Source organism: Rhincodon typus, chromosome 46 (assembly GCF_021869965.1).
Source record: "Rhincodon typus isolate 14 chromosome 46, sRhiTyp1.1, whole genome shotgun sequence".
Classification (NCBI taxonomy): Eukaryota; Metazoa; Chordata; class Chondrichthyes; order Orectolobiformes; family Rhincodontidae; genus Rhincodon; species Rhincodon typus.
In genome coordinates, this window is record NC_063377.1 from 4,604,271 (window position 1) to 4,626,419 (window position 22,149).

General features: G+C 42.9%; 1 protein-coding gene across 7 annotated transcripts in view; it reads right to left on the bottom strand.

Moving 5' to 3' along the window:
- pfas (phosphoribosylformylglycinamidine synthase) overlaps positions 1-22,149 on the bottom strand; it is a 69,531-nt gene that overhangs the window by 42,205 nt on the left and 5,177 nt on the right. For all 7 annotated transcript variants that reach the window (XM_020519153.2, XM_048620490.1, XM_048620488.1 and 4 more), the window contains 8 exons: positions 20,244-20,379; positions 18,087-18,192; positions 10,942-11,131; positions 1,390-1,495; positions 970-1,110; positions 558-682; positions 347-475; positions 35-166 (listed from right to left, as the gene is read on the bottom strand). In XM_020519153.2, the coding sequence (XP_020374742.2) occupies positions 35-166; positions 347-475; positions 558-682; positions 970-1,110; positions 1,390-1,495; positions 10,942-11,131; positions 18,087-18,192; positions 20,244-20,379 (1,065 nt within the window). The remainder of the gene's footprint in view (positions 1-34; positions 167-346; positions 476-557; positions 683-969; positions 1,111-1,389; positions 1,496-10,941; positions 11,132-18,086; positions 18,193-20,243; positions 20,380-22,149) is intronic.

Here is a 22,149-nt window from a genome sequence, read left to right on the forward strand (position 1 = left end):
CAGAGGACTCAATCACCAGCCCACCATGACTCACCTGCCAGGACTGGCTCTCCGAATTTGTTTCCGTAATCAGATGCTCCATTACTGGCCTCTATTGCTATCTCCAGGGGCCGTGCAAAATTCCCAGGATAAGCAAATGTCCGGTCTTCCCAGGGCAGGTCATAGCCTGCAAACAGAATGCGTTAATCCTGTGTTAACCACGATTCCCAGGTGGCAAGTTGGCATCAAGTAAGTGTTGCTAAACTGAGCAGACACCGAAATACTGCAGTAGGACAATTAAACATTAGTAGCGATGCTGCTCGTTGAACCATTTTAGGCAGACACTGGCCCCCAATTCAAAATTTACCTGGATACAGAAGATTCCCAAAGCAGTAGCCTGCAGTTCCAGCAATGGTATGTGCTCCTCGACCTGTGCACTGTATGTCACGGATACGACCTCCAGTCCCTGTGGTAGCACCACTGAAAGGAGCAACACCTGAGATAGTGACAAACCAGTTAACAGGGAATCACACCTCAGCAAGACAACCAGGCAGAGAATCACAGACATGGACACAAACCTGTGGGGAAGTTGTGTGTTTCTGCAGTGAAGATTACATGTCTCATTGTTTCACGTTTTTCCACCTTGCTCGCCCGTGACTGATTGCTGGGATATAGACACTTCACAACTTTCCCTGTGATCGCACTGCAGGCGTGGAAAAAAATCTTATTTTCATTGACCAAAAAAATGGATCAACATCCTTGGTGTCAGTGATCTGGTTTTCCTCCACCAATAGCCCCATCAACCCCCATTCATCTTCATAAACAGCTCAAACCGTGCGGCAATGAGACTATGTACCCAACATGAATGACGTTGTCCAGTCTTCATCAATGCTCCTTGCTCCCTTCACTCTACTGACTCTCCGCCCCCTCCCTCTCCCTGTTTATCATACCGTCTGCTATGCCCGCTACTGCAATACTGATGAGACTAACCTGCTGTTGTCCGAAAACTTGATGATGTTGTTCTTGTTGCTATAATCCTGTGTCTTCATGATCAGGTCGAAAAGACTCTCCTGTTTGGTTTCACCATCAATCATCAAACGCCCCTTAAAGAACCAATGCCGGCTGTGTTCACTGGAGGCAAACAAACCAGTAGCATCACCAAATGCAACCAGCGTGGGGGTGTGTGTGCACATGTGTGTGCAGGGGTAGGGGAGATACTAATGTGGGAAAGAGTGGGCCTTTGGAATGGGGCAGTGGGATTAGTTTGTGGTTTGATAGACATTGGAGAGTGGGACAGTTGGATTAGTTTGGAGTCTGATTCACATTGCAGAGAGTGGGACAGTCAGATTAGTTTGAGTTTTATGCAAGGACATCAAGTGGACCATAGGATGCGCCAGCAATCAACCTCACCTGTTTGATTGTGCCAGGTCAAAACACTCCACACTACTGGGATTCCTACCCACTTTCCTGAACAAACCCGTGTAATATTCCAGGTCCCAGGCATCAAAGGCTAACCCTGTGGAAGGGAGATAGTCCGCATTAGCTCTTTAGTGGTGACACAACTCAAACAGGCCAAATAATTCACATTAAAAAAATGAGCAAAAGCAACAGGAATAAACAGAACTGGAGAAGAGGCTTAAGGAACTGCTCCCCTATTACCTACCTCAGCAACAAAAGGTCAAGGGTCACAACACAACAATCTAGTGCTCAGTATTCAGTACTACTGCAGCCTGCTCCACGAATTCATTTCATGCAAACATATTTGGTCGCCTAATAATATTTTTCTTTGAAGTTCATTAGGTTATGCGCAGGATAGCACACAACGACCGCTGCTTTATTTCTGGCCAGTTACTGATTGTCTAATAGATAAGGACGTGACAGACATGTCAGTCCTATCAACTGCACATCCTGTGCCGTGGGGGAAACTCCACCTTTCTTATCTCCTGGACATCCACATGTGCAGGAGGTACTCAAGCTCCAAACTAACAGGCTGATCAGTAGCTGTACTCTCAGTTATCAAAAAGGGCAAGAGTGCAGCAGACATCACTTTTCTGGACGGGTCAGGCCAGCCGATGAAAGAAAGAGTGAGCAAAGAGGAAGTGGGCATCTGCTAATAGTCAAAGAGGACCAGGCACATAACAAGAGCCTCTGAGCATCTCCCTCCCAAGCCAGTATTCAGTTCTGAAACTGATGAAAATCATGGGTCCTCCAGTGGAATGCAATGAGACCTAAACCTCTGGCTCCATGGCTGACTCAGCTGTACCAGTCCTAAGGGTAGGAAAGCAATAGTCAAGGAATAAGCAGGTCTTTTTGTCAACGCAGGTTTGACTCTGGGGTAATGTAGTCTCTGTGATGCCAATTACATAATCATAGAATTATGATGATACAGGAGGCTACTCTGCCTATCGTACTTGCTCCAGCTCTATCACTTAGTGCCGATCTCCTGCCTTTCCCCCATATCTTCGTATACTATTACTGTCCAAAAATCCATCTCAATGCTTCAATTGAGCCTGCCTCCATCACGTTGCCAAGCAGTGCATTCCCTGCCCCAACAACACCCTATGTGAAACAGTTATTTTTTCTCACCCATGCATCTCTTGCAGATCACTTTAAATCTATGTCCTCCCATTCTTATTCCTTTTACAAGTGAGAAAAGCTTCATCCTACCCAGTCTGTTCAGCCTATTCATGGTTTTGTAAACTTCAATTAGATCTTCTCTCCAGGATGAACAGTCCCAACATCTACAGATAAATGAGAGGTGTTGCACTTTTGAAAATCAAACCAAGGGAGGCCTTATACAGTAAACAATAAGGCTCTGAGGAGTTTTGTGGAACAGAGGGACTTGGCGGTACAAGTACATAGTTCTTTGAAAGCGGCGTATCAGGTGGACAGGGTGGTGAAGAAGGCATTTAGCATGTTGGCCTTCGTTGGTCGAGACATTGAGCATAGGAGTCGGGACGTTATGTTACAGTTGAATAAGTCATTGTTGAGGCTAGGCTTGGAGTATTGTGTATAGTTTTGGTCACCCTGTTGTAGGAAAGACATAGTTAAACTGGAAAGTGCGCAAAGATGATTTACGAGGATGCCAGGACTAACAGGCCTGAGTTATAGGGAGTGTTTGGCCAGGGTAGGACTTTATTCCTTGGAACGTAGAAGAATGAGGAGTGAGCTTATTGAGATGTATAAAATCATGAGGGGCATAGATAGGACAAATGCATATAGTCTTTTTCCCAGGGATGGGGATTTGAAAACTAGAGGGCACAGGTTTAAGGTGAGGGGGTAAGAGAGTTAGGAAGGACCTGAGGGGCAACTTCTTCATGCCAGAGAAAGTGGTTGAGGCAGATACAATAGCAACATTTCAAAAACATTTGGATAGGTACGTGAATGGGAACAGTTTAGAAGGATATTGACCAAAGAAGCTGCGTGGGCACCATGGACCAGTTTGGGCCAAAGGGCCTGTTTCCATGCTGTATTACTGTATGACTATCTTTAATTTATCCCCACATCTGAAGTTTCTCATTTTGAATCCATTCTTGTAAATCACTTAGAATCATACAGCACGGAAACAGATCCTTTGGTCCAACAGTCCATGCTGACCACAATCCCAAACTAAACTAGTCCTACCCATTCACGCACCTATCTAAATCTCTTTTAAACATTATGACTGTCCCTGCATCCACCACTTCCCCCACAAGTTCATTCCACACACAAACTACTGTGTTAAAAAAATTTCCTCCTGTCTTTTTTGAAAATCTTTCTCCTCTCAGCTTAAAATATGCCCCCTAGTCTTGAAATCCCCTACCCTAGTGGACACCTGCCATTCACCTTGTCTATACCACTTGTTATTTTATAAACCTCTATAAGGTCACCTTTCAACCTCCTATGCTCCAGTGAAAGAAGTCCCAGCCTATCCAGCCTCCCGTTATAACTCAAACCCTCCATTCCTGGTGACATCCCAGTAAATCTCTTCTGACCCCTCTCCAGTTAATCATATCCTTCAGGGCAACCACAACTGGACACAGTACTGCAGAAGAGGCCTGACCAACATCCTGTACGTCTTTTACTTTTTTTTTTTTAAAAAACATACTTTTGCACTCTCTTCAACACATTCACATCTTTCCTTTAATGTGGCACCTGCAGCCGTACACATTAGTCCAGTTGACATCTAAGTTTCTTGTTGGGGGAAAGGCAGGAGATTTGCACTAAGTGATAGAGCTGCAGCAAGCACAATAGACGGAGTAGCCTCCTGCGTTATTGCCTTGCACAATCTCTTGTACTCTACACTCCTCTTAATAAAGCTGAGAATACTGAATGATTTATTTACTGCTTTATCCAACTGTCCTGAACTTCTTTTAGAATTGTACATACAATTTTATATCGTCTTTCAGTGTTCTTCTGACCAAAGTCCATCAACTCTCACTTATCTGCACTGAACCTCATCTGCCACCTATCCACCCACTCCACCAATGTCAATGTCCTTTTGGAGTTCCACACTATCCTCTTGGTTTGCAAATCTTCCAAGTTTAACGTCATCTGCAAACTTGGAAACCATCCCCTGCACATCAAGATCCAGATCATTTAAACATATCAGAAAAAACGAGTGCAGATATAAACCTAAGATTTGCGGGGCTAGCTGAAATAAAGTTAAGTGAAATAAGAAGCAGCTTGGTAATGACCTAATGATTAGAAAAGTCACTGATTTTTGAAGTATTTCTATGTTTTGCTGATGGAACATGCATGTTTACATCAAGCATTTTAACTCAGCAGAAATAAACTGCACTGTCACAGTTAACTCTGGAAAAGCTAAACAGCTGTTTAGAACAGACACAGTGAAACCCATATAATAAAGACTACTAATCATCTAAATTTGAGATTGTCATATAATGCTTACAAAGCAAAATTCTGAGGTTGTTTGGAGGGTGTAAAAAAGTGGTGAACAGCAAGCGCAAGCCAGATGTACTATGTCAAAGTTCATTAAAAGCAATCAATAAACCTCTTTCCAAGGAGATTCAAGCAAATCTTAATGAGTGACTTGGTCAAACCAATGTGGGAGGACATGACATATTTGTGATATTTGCCAGTGGTCAAATTGGTCACTCACTGGAGACTGGATAGTGTCAAGACTTTGAATGTACAGCTTCTTTGCACGTAAGAGTATAAAGCAAGCCTGCCTAAAAGTTAGCTAGATTGTAGAACAGAGGTTGACTGATGAACAGCTGAGCATTGAGACAGAGCAGGCTGACCACCTGTTCTGGTCTCATATCTGGACAGGTCCCACATAATAGGGTTAATTCATGACTGTAAGCATTGTATAGATAAAATTATTGCAGTCTTTTGTTTTCATAAAAAAACTGGGAGCATCCCTTTATTAGGCAGGCCGTGGGTTACTGATATCTAGATAGACCTGATAGTTTATAAAAAGTGGGACTGAAAGCCTGTATAAGGGTCTCAATCCAATCTTTAGGGAACTCACTACAAACCTTTCTCCAGCCTGAAAGTTATCCATTGACCATTACTCACTGTTTCTATCATTCAGCCAAATTTAGAGTCAGAGAACTCAACAGTATTCAGCCCATCGAGTCTGCACTCGTCAAAAACAATCACCTAAATACTGTAATCCCATTTTCCAACACTTGGCCCAGAGCTTTGCATGCCTTACCATCTCAAGTGCATATTTAAATACTTCAGCTTTATGCATGTTTCTGCCTCTACCACCTCACAGGCAGCAACTTCCAGGTTCCCATCCAAGGTTTTTTTGTTACATCACCTTGCATCCTTCTGCTTCTTGCCTTAAATCTATGCCTCATGGTCATTGATCCCACCAGCAAGGGGAAAAGTTTTTTCCTACCTACACCATCTATGCCTCTCATAATTTTATACATGTCAATCATTTCCCCTCTCAATCTCCTCTGCTCTCAGGAAAGCAATCCAAGTCTGCCCAATGTCTCTTTTATAACTGAAACTCTCCAGCCCAGGCAGCGTCCTGGTAAATCGCCTCTGCACCCTCTCGATTGCCATCACATCCTTCTTATAAGATTTCAGAACTGCACACAATGCTCTAGCTGTGGACCAATCAGCATTTTATACAATTCCAGTATAACCTCCCTGCTCTTAACTCTATGCCGCAACTAATGGAGGCAAGTATACCATATGCCTTCTTAACCACTTTATCTCTGGTTTTGTTTGTCCTGCCCAAGTGCATCACTTTACAATTATCCATTGAATTCTATTGCCACTGATCAGCTCATCTAACCAGCCTGCCTCTATCCATAAGTAATCCATAGGACAGATGTGAGATGCTATATTTCGGTAGGGCAATTCAGGGCAGGACTTACACTTAATGGTAAGGTCCTGGGGAGTGTTGCCAAAGAAAGAGACCCTGGCATGCAGGTTCATAGATCCTGTGAAGTGGAGTCACAGGGAGACGGTAGTGAAGGTGGTGTTTGGTAGGGTTGCCTTTATTGGTCAGTGCATTGAGTGTAGGAGTTGGAAGGTCATGTTGCAGCTGTACAGGACTTTGATAGGCCACTTTTGGAATAGTGCATTCAATTCTGATCCCCCTGCTACAGGAAAGATGTTGTGAAACTTGAAAGGGTACAGAAATTATTTACAAGGATGTTGCGAGGATTGAAGGGTTTGAGCGACAGAGGCTAAATAGGCTCTGTTTTTTCTGGAGTGCCAGAGGCTGAGGGGTGACCTTTGAAACTGTTGGAGCTACCACATTTGAGACACACAAAATGGCCAGAATTAAAAAAGCCTGCGTCACCATTTAGACACAAATGGTGACTAACTGTTGTTAACAAACTGATTAAGACAGAATTAGAAGCCAGCTCGAGCATTTAAGTAAAACAGTAGTGCTTTTCAGAATGGGTTATTCCAAGACAAAAGGGAGCATTGTCTGAACAACAGTTACAAGGAGTGCCGAGACAGCCTTGATAAGGAAATATTCATGAATGAATAATTCGAAGATTTGTAACACAGATGAAATAATGGGATTGTGACTCATAAAAGAAAGCTTGAGGGATCATTAAACTAGTAATTAATTCCAGTCTCATTAATGAAAGGATGTTATTCCATTAGGTGAACAACATTAGTTAAGCATCATGCAGTCATGAAAACAGCAGCTAAAGTTATCTCGCAGAAATTGACTGTTTCTTTGAAACTATTTACAATATTAAGAAACAGGTTTAGTCAAAGATTCTTCAAATAATCACAGAAATAGATTTCATAATTATAGACACACGTATACAATAAAAGCATTAAGGGAAAACATTAAAGGGATGCTTGGCATCCTTTGTCTCATTAGCTAATTATAAAACTTTACATATAACTAACTTTATAATGGAAATTAACATTATGAATCTGATAGCAGAACCAACTGTGTTTTTTATATGAGGGGCCGCACGGTGGCTCAGTTGTTAGCACTGCTGCCTCACAGCGCCAGGGACCAGGGTTCAATTCCACCCTCGGGCGACTGTCTGTGTGGAGTTTGCACGTTCTCCCTGTGTCTGCGTGGGTTTCCTCCAGGTGCTCCAGTTTCCTCCCACAGTCCAAAGATGTGCAGGGTAGGTGGATTGGCCGTGCTAAGTTGTCCATAGTGTTCAGAGATGTGTAGCTTAGGTGGGTTATAAAGGGATGGGTCTGGGTGGGATGCTCCAAGGGTCGGTGTGGACTTGTTGGGCTGAAGGGCCTGTTCCCACACTGTAGGGATTCTGTGTAATTCTATGACTGATAGAATTTGATAAAGATAGCAAGTGGAATACAACGAACAACAGAATTCAAGCAGTCCTTAGAGATAAGCAAGTCAGAGACATGTCCAAAGGAGTATAGCCAGTAACCTTGGAATGCAAAAACACAAGTTGCTGGAAAAGCTCAGCAGGTCTGGCAGCATCTGTGAAGAAAAACAGAGTTCTCAGTTCTGAGGAAGGGTCACTGGACCCGAAACATTAATTCGGATTTTTTTTTTCCTTCACCGATACTACCAGACCTGCTGAGCTTTTCTAGCCACTTCTGCTTTTGTTCCTGATTTACAGCATCCACAGTTCTTTTGGTTTTAACCTTGGAATGCAAATAGGTTACACAGAAAGATCCTAAGACCTAGAGATTATAATGTCTGTTAGGCATCATGAAAACCAAGGAAACCTAGGAGTGTCCATCCTTGATCAGGTGTTTCACAGGATTTGTTGTATAGAGACAGGACAAGGGCACAGTAACCATGATGTATGCGATCACTGTAACACAAACAGATTTGATAGAGCCAGAAAAAAAATGCAAAAATTCTGAATCTCTACTGCACTTAGTGCCACACCCCAAGGAGTGCAGAATAAAAGGACAGAGCAGATGAATGCCTCACTGGAGAGATGTCACAAAAGAGATATTCTTGGAACATTGCAACTGGTTCTAGGAAGAGGACTGCACAGGCCAGACAGTTTTTACCTCAAGTGGGCCGGCAGCAACGTCCGCATGTTTTTGTGTGTTCTTGGAGCTTGCCCAATAGGATGTTAACATGAACTTGTATAGAATAAGCTAATTGGGCTGACAGTGTAGACTGATGAGAGGGTGTTGTAGTTATTACAGCTGGAAGAGTAGAAATGACAGCTCAACATTCCTGGTTGCAGGGTTTTCAGATGAGATAGTGATGGAAAGGGGGGCGGGGGGGGGGGGGGGGGGAGATCTCAACATGAATTCCAGAAAGAATGACAACCATAATGTGGATAATCAAAGGATCATTAAATGAGGTCAGATGGAGAACCTGGGCCAAACTTGGGTCAGAATTACATGACTAAGTTTACAATTCACCCCCAAAGTGCCTGAGGGAGATAGAACAGCAATGTCTGAGAAGTACAGGAACAAGCAGGCAGAAGTAGCAGGTGATTTCAATTACCATAAAAATAATAATGTGATCAATTCAATAGAAAACATTTAGAGGAAACAGAGTTCTGAAAATGCATCTAGAGCTATTTTAACTCCACAGCAGTGGAATTATTTTTTAGAAGAATCTGGGCAATGGACAGGGGTACCAGTGGCAGGGCATTTTGAATCATAGCCTGAGAAGGTTTAGAATGGATGAGGAAAATTATTTTCATCCAGAGGGTAGGAGGAATCTTGAAAGCAATGCTTGGGAGGGTAGTAGAGATGGGAAATCCTCACAAACTTTAAAAAGTACGTGACGTGCACTTGAAATGAACCACAGTTTTGAATGCTGTTGACAAGTGCTGATAAATGAGATTAAGTCGACACAGATTTGAAGGGCTGAAAAGGACTGGTGCGTGCTGCAAGACTCTTTAAATCCATCAAAAGGAGATCACAAGTAGTTGTTGAAGGATAAAAATAAATCAACACTAAACAATTTAACTGAAACGCAGAATACTGCAGCAGCTGGAAAAATTCAGGTCTGTGAAGAAAGGGAAACAGAGTCAAAGTCCCATATCTGCCAGTCAGTGACAGAACCTGTCCTTGAAACTAACCAGTGGCAGGTGGTGAATGGATAAGTGAATTTAAAAGAAAGGTGGGTTGAGTGAGTGGATAAAAAAAAAATCATCTGGCTATGGGTGTATAACATTGGAAAATGTGAAGTTGTTCACTTGGCAGGAAGAATAAAAACATAAAGATCTACTTAAACTGAGAACATCTGCCACACTGATATTTGAACTTGTGTTCCCAGAGCATTCTGGATTGCTTTTATTTTCTGCAAGAACTTTGGATACAGCACTTATCAAATGTCTTCAGGATATCCCAATACAGTACATTTGCAGTCTCCCATATTTATCCAGACCACACTACTCCTTCAAATGAAGCTTAAAAAAATTACATTGTATGATAACCTTTCACGAAATCTTGCCGATTTTTTGCAATTATCTTGAGGTCTCAGTGCACAGCTATAACACCTTTAGTAATCGATTCTAATACATTCCCCAAGACAGATTTCAAGCTAAATAGCTATTTTCTGCCTCCCTACCCCTTCATAAATACATGCGTTACATCTGCTAGTTTCCAGTCTGATATAACCTTTCCTGAATAGAAGGGATTTTGAAACATTAGCGCCAGCACAACCCAAAAAATTGTGACTAACTAATCAAGTTGTAAAGACTCTTGGATGAAGTCCATCAGAACCTAGACAGAGACTTATTAGTCCACAGCTCCATCAATACACTTTCCCTTTGATTGCAATTTCATGAAGTTGCTCTCTGCCTTCCACCTCTGATTGAAAGCTATTACTGGGGTGCTTTGTGTATTCTCCACAGTAAAGACAAAAACAAAATATTCAAATAAAAAGTAAAGTATTCCAAATGCTGGAAATGTGAAATAAAAGCAGAAAAGGCTGGAGAAATTCAGGAGGTCTGGCAGCATCTGCGGAAGAGAATCAGATTTCAGTTCCAAAAGAAGGAAAACATGTGTTCACTTCATCCACCATTTCCTCATTTTTGTTATTACTCACCATTATCACCTGAGGGGACTAACACTCACTTTATTTCCTTCTTTTTCTTTTAAAAAACTTGCTACATTTTTATACTTCTTTCTTCCTTTCATACATGAAATTTCCGACATTTTAATCCTGTCCTCAGAGTGTTAGGTTGGGCCTGTGGATTTCTCTGCTCTGTGAAAGGATCACTTGACCTGAAATGTTAACTCTGACTTCTCTCCGCAGCTGCTGCCAAACCTGCTGAACTTTTCCTACAATTTCTGTTGTGTGTGTCTGTGGATTTCTAGCCTCGTGGTAATATGACAACCACTTTCTCCCCAACTCTGCCATCCAGCTCTCCCCACAACTTGACTTCAGTGAACCCAGAGACCCCACCCAAGCCCTTCCTCCCAGAAACCTGGGAATCCACTGCATACTCATCCCTTATTGATCCCATATGCCCTAACCCTGACCTAGTGTTCCCTTAGCCCTCCTCCATGACACATTTTTCCCCTCCCCAATGACCCAAATTCACACCCAGTTGCTCACTCTGTGCTCACCCAGTTCCTGGTTTGCCTTCTCCAGTGCACTCTTTCCTCCGTTCACCACATCTACTTCATACACAGGTGCAGGTCGTACTGACACGCAGAAACTCTCAATGGGGTGTTCATAAATGCACTCAGTCATCCGATCATAGAAAGCAGCCAGCAGCTCACACTGGGCTGCGACTCCCTTCTCGGGCTCCCGGACCTGTAACAGTGCCAGCAGCTTTAGCAATTAACACTGAGAAAAAGATGGGGATTTGGGGTGGGGGGGTGTGAAGATGGTAATGGATGGTTAAGAAGAAAATAATATTGAAAGCTCACCATAGAAACAAAGAAAATAAAGCAGACCATTGAATCTACTTCGTCATTGACTACAAATCATTGCTGATCCTCTATTCCAAAGCCAAATTCCCACAGTCACCCGTATTCCTCATGACCTTTAGTGTCTAAAAGCCTATCGACTTTCTTGACTTTAAATCAGTCATTTGACCACAAGAAGATAAAGATGGGCAGGTCAGAACAGGCTGAATAGTGAGAAATGGAATAGAAGTTGAACGATAGGCCCCTGGGAAGCATGAGGATCATAAAGATCTTAATAAAAATGAAAGAACTGTGGATGCTGTAAATCAGGTACAAAATCAGAAGTTGCTAGGAAAGCTCAGCAGGTCTGGCAGCATCTGTAAAGAAAAAAATCAGAGTTAACATTTCGGGTCTGATGACCCTTCCTCAAAAGGATCTTTGTGTGTTAGTCAACCAGTCCTTTAAAGGTTTCAGGACGGGTGGATAAAGTGGTTAAGATGGCATATGTGCTACTTGGCCTTTATTAGTTGCGGCATACAGTTTAAGAGTGGGGTGGTGATGCTGGAACCGTATATAACGTTGGTTAGGCACAGTGGGAGTCATGGAGATGTACAGCACAGAAACCGACCCTTCAGACCAACTCGTCCATGCTGACCAGATATCCTTTATAAATCCAGTCATTTTTGCCAACATTTAGCCCATATACCTCTTAAACCCTTCCTACTCATATTCCTATTCAGATGTCCTTTAAATGTTGTAATTGTACTAGCCTCCACCACTTCCTCTGGCAGCTCATTCCATACCACCCTCTGCGTAAAAAAAGTTGCCCCTTAGATCCCTTTTAAAACATCCCCCTCTCACCTCAAACTTATGCCTCTAGTTTGCCCAACCCCAGGGAAAAGACCTGGTCTATTTACTCTATCCATGCCCCTGATGATTTTATAAACCCCTATAAAGACACCCCTCAGCCTCTGACACTCCAGGGAAAATAGCCCCAGCCTATTCAGCCTCTCCCTACAGCTCAAACCCTCCAACCCTGGCAATATCCTTTAAATCTTTCTGAATCCTTACAAGTTTTACAGCATCCTTTCTATAGGAGGGAGACCAGAATTACACACAATACTCCAAAAGTGGCCAAATAACTGTCTTGTACAACTGCAAAATGACCTCCCAACTCTTTTTATATATAGAATATCGAATCCCTATAATGTGGAAACAGGACCTTCGGCCCAACAAGTCCATACCGAACCTCAGTGCATCCCACCCCGAACCATCCGCTATAACCCAGCTAATCTACATATCCCTGAATACTATGGGAAATTTAGCACGGCCAATCCATCTGGACTGCACATTTTTGGACTGTGGGAGGAAACCGAGCCCCCGGAGGAAACCTATGCAGACCTATGGAGAATGTGCAAACTCCACACAGACAGTCGCCCGAGGGTGGAATCAAACCCAGGTCCCTGGAGCTGTGAGGCAACAGTGCAAACCACTGAGCCACCGTGCCACCCCCTTTTTCTTCACCCCACCCCCCCCCAAGGAGAATCCTATACTTAACACACTGACCAATAAAGGCAAGCATACCAAACGTCTTCTTCGCTATTCTACCTACCTGTAACTCCACTTTCAAGGAACTATGAACCTGCACCCCAAGGTCTCTTTGTTCAGCAGGACCTTACCATTAAGTGTCCAAGTCCCGCCCTGATTTGCCTTTGTAAAATGCAGCACCTCCTCATTTATCTAAATTAAACTCCATTTGCTACTCCTCGGCCCATATGATCAAGATCCTGTTGTACTGAGGTAACCTTCTTAGCTCCAATTTTAGGGTCATCTGCAAATTTACTAACCATACCTCCTATTTCATATCCAAATCATGACGAAACGCAGTGAACCCAGCACGATCCTTGTGACATCACTGTTTGCAGGCCTCCAGTCTGAAAAGCAACATCCCACCATCACCCTCTGTCCTCTACCTTTCAGCCAGTTCTGTATCCTAATAGCTAGGTCTCCCTGCATTCTGTGTGATCTCAACTTGCTAACAGTCTACCATAATGAACCTTGTAAGTATTGTGTGTAGGTCTGAAGTCCACATTATTGGAGGAATGAGCGTGCACTGGAGAGAGTGCAGATGTCTTACGAGGATGCTGCCTGGGCTGGAGTGTTTCAGTTCTTGGACAGACTGTGGTTGTTTTCCTTAGAGCAGAGGAGACGTTATTCAGATGTATATAAATGAGGGGCATAAATAGGGTAGACAGGAAGAAAGTTTTCACTTTGATGGAATGATCAATAACGGGGGGCACACATTTTAGGCAAGGGGCAAAAGGAGATGCAATGCAAAACTTTTTCACCCAGGGAATAGTAGGAATCTGGAGCTCACTGCCTGCAAAGGTGGTAGAGACAGATACATCCGCAATATTTAAGAAATATTTAAGTGTGCAGCTGCAATGCCAAAGCATGCAAGGCTATGGGCTATTATACCACTGGAAAATGGTATAATCAGGTGGTTATTTTTAACCGGCACAGACATGATGGGCTGAAGGGCCAGAAAAAAAAAAATCACATAGGATCCAAGGTGAGTTGATAAGTTGAACATAAAGTTGGTTTGGTCATAGAAGACAGAGGGTACTTGCGGAGGGGTGTTTTTCTGACTGGAGATCTGTGACCCACTGTGATTTCTAGCACTTGTTTGTTACCAGTAGTTTTCCACAAGATTCAGTGCTAGGCCCTCTGTTGTTTGTAACATGTATGCATGATTTGGATTAAAATGCAGGTTAGCTAAGCAGGACGTTTGCAGACAACAACAGCTGGTGGAATTGTGGACAGTAAGGAAGATTGTCGCAGGATAGAGGTTAGTTGGAAAGTTGGGTGGAGAAATGGCAAATGTAGTTTAATCTCGTCAAGTGTGAGGTGATGCATTTTGAAAGGTTAAATGCAACAGGAAAATTTAGTAAGTGGTGGGAACCTCAGGAACAAGTGGATAAGGTGGTAAAGGTGATGTACCGCACGATCATCTTCTTCGGTTAGGGCACCGAGCATAATAATTGGCAAGTCATGTGGTAGTTGTACAAAACTTGAGTCAAGCACACTTGCAGTTCTGGTCACCACACTATAGGAAGGATGTGGAGGTTTTGGAAAGAGTGCAATAGGTTTACCAGAATGTTGCCTGGATGGGAGCAAATTAGGCATGAGAGGTTGGACAAAGTTGGATTATTTTCATTAGAGCATCGGAGGCTGAGGGACAACCTGACAAAATTGAGAGGCATGGATAAGGTGGGCAGTTAGAGACTTTTACCCAAAGTAGAAATGTCAAGTACTCCGGGACATAGATTTAAGGCGAGGGATAAAGTTCAAAGTTCTGAGGAAGGGTCACTGGACCCAAAATGTTAACTCTGATTTTTTTTTCCACAGATGCTGCCAGACCTGCTGAGATTTTCCAGCAACTTCTGTTTTTGTTCCTGATTTACAGCATCCGCAGTTCTTTCAGTTTTTATTTTGTAAAGTTTAAAGGTGTGTGAGGCAAGTGTCAGGTGCCTGGAATGCATTGCCAGGGGAGATAATAGAAACAGATACAATAGCAACATTTAAGAGGCATTTAGACAGAGACATGAAAAGGAAGGGAATAGAGGGATACGGACAATGTACAGGCAGATAGGATTAGTTTAGAATGGCATTATCGTCAGCATGGACATGGTGGGCTGAAGGGCCAGTCCCTGTGCTGTCCTGTTCTAAGTTCTATGCTGTAGATTTCTACAACTATGATTTCACTTCCAGTGTCTTCTGTTGTCGAGAATCTCACAGGTTCACCACACTCCTAGTGAAGAAATTTCTCCTCCGCTCAGTCCAAAATGATTTACCCTGTATCCTGAAACCTTGCCTCTTGTTCTGGACACACCATACCTAGGAAAACCACCTCTGCATCGTCTATCCTGTCAGAAATTTATACTTTTTAAACATTATCATTATCTCATTATCCTAAACTCGTGAATACAGGTCCAGTTGACCCAATCTCTCCTCATGTGACAAATCTACCATCCCAGAGATCGAAGTGAATAGAACAGGAGTAGGAAGGAGTATGAATCTGGTTATCCTGTATGCGTTTAGGAGACATTAGCCTGACCGACCAGCAGGACTACATCTGTTTGGTTACAGCAATTCTGTTTTTCTTCAGTCTCTCCAGGGATGTGGATGTCACTGGCAAGGTTTGTTGCCCATTCCTAATTGCCCTTGAAATGAGTGGCTTCTAGGCCTTTCAGGGTGAAGCAAAGAGTTGACCACATTGCTGTGGGCCTGGAGTCACATGTAGGTAAAGATGGCAGATTAATTTCCCGAAAGAACATGTACGTTATCAGTGGCAGATCAAAACTGTGTCTTTTTATTTTTCTATATTTTTGATTGTGGACTGAAATGGGAAAAGACCAGCTTTTCAAAAAAACAGATTGCTGAGGATTACTGGACATTTTAAAAAACAAGTAATCTGATACTCACTTCAAACACTATTTACACCGATGCTGGTTCCAACAGTAAATGAACTGGAGTGGGGGTGCAGGGATTACAAACAGAAATTTAGCCAGCAACAAATAGCTGAATGATCTGTTATGGATGACAAAGGCCTTCTGGCTGCAATTAACTATGTGATTGGCTCCCAGGTGGCTGAACAGCTTATGGCTCTGAATAACAATGAAAAGCCATCATATCTCTGGAGGCTCAGGAGCTTCTTCTGTTACCTGCAGGAAAAAACAGGATGCCGGAGGCAAACCAATTTATTTTCCTTTAACAGTTGCTGTAAACTGTAACTTTTAAGAAGTCAGAGATTTTTCATAACTGTGAAACAGCCACCATATACCTTCTGCAAACCAGAGAAAGCGTTCAGTAAGGAAGACTGAGAAACAGCATCTGAGCAGCACAAAAGTTTGCACATTCTCCTCGTGTCTGTGGAGTTTCCTCTGGATGTTCCAGTTTCCTCCCACAGTCCAAAGACATTCAAGATAGGTAGATTGGCCGTGCTAAATTGCCCATCGTGTCCAAGATCTGCAGGCTAGGTGGATTGGCCATGGGAAATGCAGAGTTACAGGGATAGGATAGGGTCTGGGTGGGATGCTCTTTGGAGGGTCAGCATGGACACGATGGGCCAAATGGCCTGCTTACACACGGTAAGGATTCTATGAAGTACCATGTCAGCAGATCCTGTCAACAGGGACCACTGAACTACTCTTCCGGTTTTCCTTCATGTCCAGCATGCCCATGTTTCGTTTTCGTTGTCAGTGTGTGTAACAAGGAGTTTACGAGGTGGTTACAATGTTAACTAGTAGAGTTATGTGCTGACGGCTCGTAATTGTTTATGTTTGTTTCGCTACAGTCTAATTATTTGTAATAAATCGTTATTCTTGTTAAGTACAAAATCTGCTTCTTGTCAACTTGGGTCTGAAAGATGGTAATTTAGAGAAATCTATGCATTTTTTAAAATAACTTTTGTGATGACTCCAGGAAAAACGGCACTCGAATTCCCAGTGAAGCATAATACAATTGATGATAGCTTCACGGTCACTATTACTGAGACTTGCTTTCAATTCCAGATTTATTCAAGTTGAAATTTCACCAGCTTCTGCTGTAGCATATCTATTGCTAATATACAGTAAACTATATCTTGTTATTTAAGACAACTACGTCTTCTTGTTAAGGCTCTCGTTGATTATCCTTGACCACTGACACTTAAAAGGACCATTGACTCAGCTCAGAAAGAACGATCGTTTTCAATGAACAATCCTAACCACAAATCATCCAGAGCCCAATACAATATGGTAATCAGTGGAGGTCATAGCTGAAATATTCAGGGTAATAGTGGAGGAAAGAATCCATTTGACTCACGCGAAAAGCTGAAATGCATAAACTGACAAGTAATGAAATAAGAATCTTACAAATGCATATAGATAGGTTAGGAGAGTGGGCCAAAATGTGGCAGTTGAGTTTAACATGGATAAGTGAGAGGTCTTGTATTTTGTTCGGAAAAATGGGAAGGTGACCTATTATCTAAATGGGGAGAGACTTTGGGGTGCTGCAGTGCAGAGGAATCTAAGTGTCTTCGTTCATGAGTCACAGAAAACATGCAGGTACAGCAGATAACCAAGAAAGCGAATGGAGTATTGGCTTTTATAGCTAAAGGACTAGAATATAAAAGGTAAGGAAGTATTGTTGCAACTATACAGGGCATTGGTGAGACTGCAACTGGAGTATTACATAGTTTTGGTCTCCTTATTTAAGGAAAGTTGTAGTGGCATTGGAGGCAGTTCAGAGGAGGTTCACTAGATTGATCCCAGATATGAGGGTCTTGTTGTATGAAGAGAGATTGAACAATTTAGGCCTATACTCCTGGAATTTAGAAGAATGAGGGGAGATCAAATTGAGATATTCAACATGATAAAAAGGTATAGATAAAACAGACATGGAGCATGTCTTGTGGGGCATTCTAGGACAAGGGGTCATAGTCTTAGACTAAGAGGTAGCAACTTTAAAACAGAGTTGAGGAGAAACTACTTCTCTCAAATTCTGTGAAATTTGCTACGCCAAAGTGCAGTGGATGGTGGACAGTGAGTAAATTTAAGGATAAGGTAGACAGAATTTTAATTGGTAAGAAGTTGAAGGGTTATGGGGAGAAGGCAGGAAAATGGGGGCGAGGAGCATATCAGCCATGATCGAATGGCAGAGCATACTCCGATGGGCCGAATGGCCTAACTCTGCCCCTCTATCTTATGAACTGATGAACATTTGAACTCATGTTCCAATTAGCTTCAACCTTTGGATTACTGGCGTACTGTCATTGCCGCTTCACCACCACCACATCCCTCAGGTTTCAATTCTCTCACCTTCAGGAGATATCGGCAGGAGCACTCGATACGGTCCACCGCTGTCAAACCAATGGACTTGCAGATTGACACAGCATTGGTTGACCAGGCTGTCGAGAAGTTCAATCTGAAATATGGAAAATTCACAAACTGTCTCGTGTGCAAAGGCTGAGATACAAAACTGCCAGGGGCCTCGAGAAACCACAGAAACCACTGATTCCCTACATAGAACAGTAGGGGCCCTTCGGCCCACGATGTTGTGCCGAACTTTTACTCTAAACCCAAGGTCTATCTAACCTCCACCCCTACCTAATACAATCATCCATATGCTTGTCTAATAGCCACTTAAATGCCCCTAATGAGGCTATGCATTCCACACCCCTATCACTGAGTAAAGAACCTACCTCTGACGTCTCCCCGATATCTACCTCCACTCACTTGAAAACTATGCTGCCTCGTAATAGCTACCTCCACCCTAGGAAAATGTCTCTGGCTGTCCACTCTATCTATACCTCTGATCATTTTGTACACCTCTATCAAGTCACCTCTCATCCTTCGTTGTTCTAAAGAGAAAAGCCCTAGCTCTCTCAACCTTTCCTTGTAAGACCTTCCCTCCATTCCAGGCAACACCCTGGTAAACCTCCTCTGCACCTTTTCTGACGCTTCCACATCTTTTCTGTAATGAGGCGACCAGAACTGGACACAATACTCCAGATGTGGCCGAACCAGGCTTTTGTATAACTGGAGCATAACTTCACGGCTCTTGAACTCAATCCCTTTGTTAATAAAAGCTAACACACCATACGCCTTTTTAACAACTCTATCCACCTGGATGGCAGCTTTCAGGGAACTGTGGACATGAGCCCCAAGTTACCTCTGCTCCTCCACACTGCCAAGAATCTTTCCGTTAACCCTGTATTCTGCTTTCAAGTTTGTCCTTCCAAAATGAATCACCTCTCACTTTTCAGGGTTAAACTCCATCTGCCACTTCTCAGCCCATCCTATCAATGTCCCTTTGTAACCTAGAACAGCCCTCCGCACTATCCACAACTCAACCCACCTTCGTATCGTCCGAGAACTTACTAATCCACCCTTCCACTCCTTCATCCAAATCATTTACAAAAATCACAAATAGAAGAGGACCCAGAACAGATCCTTGTGGTACACCACTCGTAACTGAGCACCATGTTGAATATTTTCCGTCCACTACCACCCTTTGTCTTCTAAGGGTCAGCAATTCTGAATCCAGTCTGCCACACTTTCCCCTATCCCATGCTTCCTTACTTTCTGCATAAGCCTACCATGGGGAACATTATCAAATGCCTTACTTGAATCCATGTATACCACATACTGTGCTCTACCTTCATCCACATGTTTGGTCACCTCTTCAAAGAATTCAATAAGGTTTGTGAGGCATGATCTATCCCTCACAAATCCATGCTGACTTTCACGAATCAAACTGTGCCTTTCCGAGTAATCATAAATCCTATCTCGCAGAGCCCTTTCTAATAATTTTCCCACTGCTGAAGTAAGACTAACTGGCCTGTAAATTCCAACATTATCCCTGTTCCCTTTTTTGAACAACGGAATGATGTTGCCACTCTCCAATCTTCCGGCACTATACCCGTGAGGACGAAAAGATCATCACCAAAGGCCCTGCGATCTCTTCCCTCGCTTCCCATAGAATCCTTGGATAAATCCCATCAGGCCCAAGGGACTTATCTATCTTCAAGTTCCTCAAAATTCCCAGCACATCTTCCTTATTAACATCGGCCTCCTCTAGCCTACCAGCCTGTTTCACACTGTCCTCTCCTACAACTAGGTCCCTCTCAGTTATGAATAACGAAGAAAAGTATTCATTAAGGACCTCTCCTATCTCTTTCGGCTCCGTGCACAAATTCGCTTTACAATCCTTGATCGGGCCGATCCTTTTTCTGGTCATTCTCTTATTCCTCACGTCCATGTAAAAAGCCTTGGAGTTTTCCTTGATCCTATCTGCCAAGGTTTTCTCACGCCTCATAACAACCCCAAGTGGGCCATCATCCTGAGGTCCAGGGAAATCAGCCCCCAGTCGAAGGACAGGGCGCCTCTGTTCAGAGTTGCCCAGCTGGACCAGCGTGCCTCCTCCTTCACAACTTCCGAGCACACCCAACAACTGACCTCTGTTTCCAGACTCACCTTGGCCCAATCTCCACGAGCAGGTCCCCGTCACACTCTCTCAGGAAGGGCTCAGTTGAAATGGTCTTGGAGCTGAAAGGGGATTGCAAAATCCAGGTAAGCTTCTGTCTGTCCTGTGGACTGGGGAGTGTAGCACCTGTAAGAAAGGACAGCACACATTAACAGAGCTCACAGAGTTGAGCTGGGTGAAAATCTCCAGGGATTAGTCTCACTGGGAAAGAAAATCCAAAACGGGCGGGAAAGATCGAAGCATATATTTAAGGTGAGAGGGAAAATTCCGAAGGAGATGCGAGGCGTAAGTTTTTTTTTAAAAAAACAAAAAAAGTGGTAGGAGTCTGGAACGCACTGCCGGGGCGGTGGTTGAGGCAGATACGAAACGGGCATTTAGGGTACTTTTAGATAAGCATATGAATATGCAAGGAATGGAGGGATATGGACCAAGGGCAGACACAAGGGATTAGTTTCATTTGGCATTACTTTTGGCACGACAAAAGGGGCTGAAGGGCCTGTTTCTGGGCTGTAAGGGGGTTCTCCTATAACGTGTGTTCCAGCAACACAAATTGGCTATAATGCGATGACAAATAGGGGAACAGTATTTGTAAAATGTAAACTTGTTTTGGCAATTGCATCAAGTCTGGATTGCTCTTTTCCAGCATTATTTTGAATATAAATGTTACTCAGGTTTACAACACTTTTTAATCCTACAGTTAACTTCAATGCCAATTGACTGTAAAGGAAAGAAAGGTCAGATTCCTCTGCTTAACTGATCAGAAAATCTCCAGAAGTCTGTGCCGATGGAATGCTAGGTCAGATGAGCAATTAAATGGAGCTTGGAATTTTACTAAGAATTGCCGATCTGTCAATTTCAGGGGAGTTTCATGGAGGGATGCTGGCTGTGAGCTCTCTCTCACACAATTTTGCACTGCTCACCTCTTTTGGATCATACTAGTACTATCATACAGTACTGACCATTGCTGGGATTTCCAGTAGCAGAACTCTACTTAAAGCCTAGCTGTCACTTCATTGCAAACAGAAGGTCAGATTCTTAAATCTATTGCTTCTTTGTGCATAACCTGTCTGGTAAACTGTCATTATAACTGAAGCTATAGGAATGAAGCTACACAGGTGAGGAAGAATTTTGAAAAATAACTTGTGTTCTTTGTGCCCCTAATCCCACTTTTCCCATTTGGTCCCATTATTTATATAGCGAGATTTTCTATAACATGATGTTGTTCTAGAATGCAACTATCACGTTATAGAACAGTACAGGGGGTTCTGTTTTGTCTATACCGGCCGGACGATTAAGGGAATTAGAGAAACAAAGGAACAGGAGTAGGTCATTCAGTCGCTTAAACTTGTTCTGCCATTCAATGAGATTATTGTTGATCTGTGGCCTAACTCCATTTTCCTGGATACCTTTGTTTAAGAAAATTTATCTATCTAGGTTCAAATGAATCTCTTAATCAATATAAAGAGTGTGTATTGGGACATTCTTATGAAAGAAATCAGGAAAGCAAAGAGGGGTTATGAGATTGAATTAATCTTATCCTTATCTGCCAATATAAGGAAATTCTACAAGTATATTAAGAGTAAGATGATAACTAGAGAGAGGGTATGGCTCTTCAGAGATCAGTGATGTCATCTTTGTGTTGAACCCCAGGAAATGGGAGATATACTCGATGAATATGTCACATCAGTTTTTACTAAGGAGAAAGAAACGGAGGCGACAGAACACAGGGAAATAAATATTGATATTTTAAAAACTGTTCACATTACAGAAGTAGTAGTTCTGAAGGTCTTAGGAGCATAAAGATAGATAAATCTCTGGGATAACAAGGTGTAGAGCTGGATGAACACAGCAGGCCAAGCAGCATCAGAGGAGCAGGCAGGCTGACTTTTCGGGCCT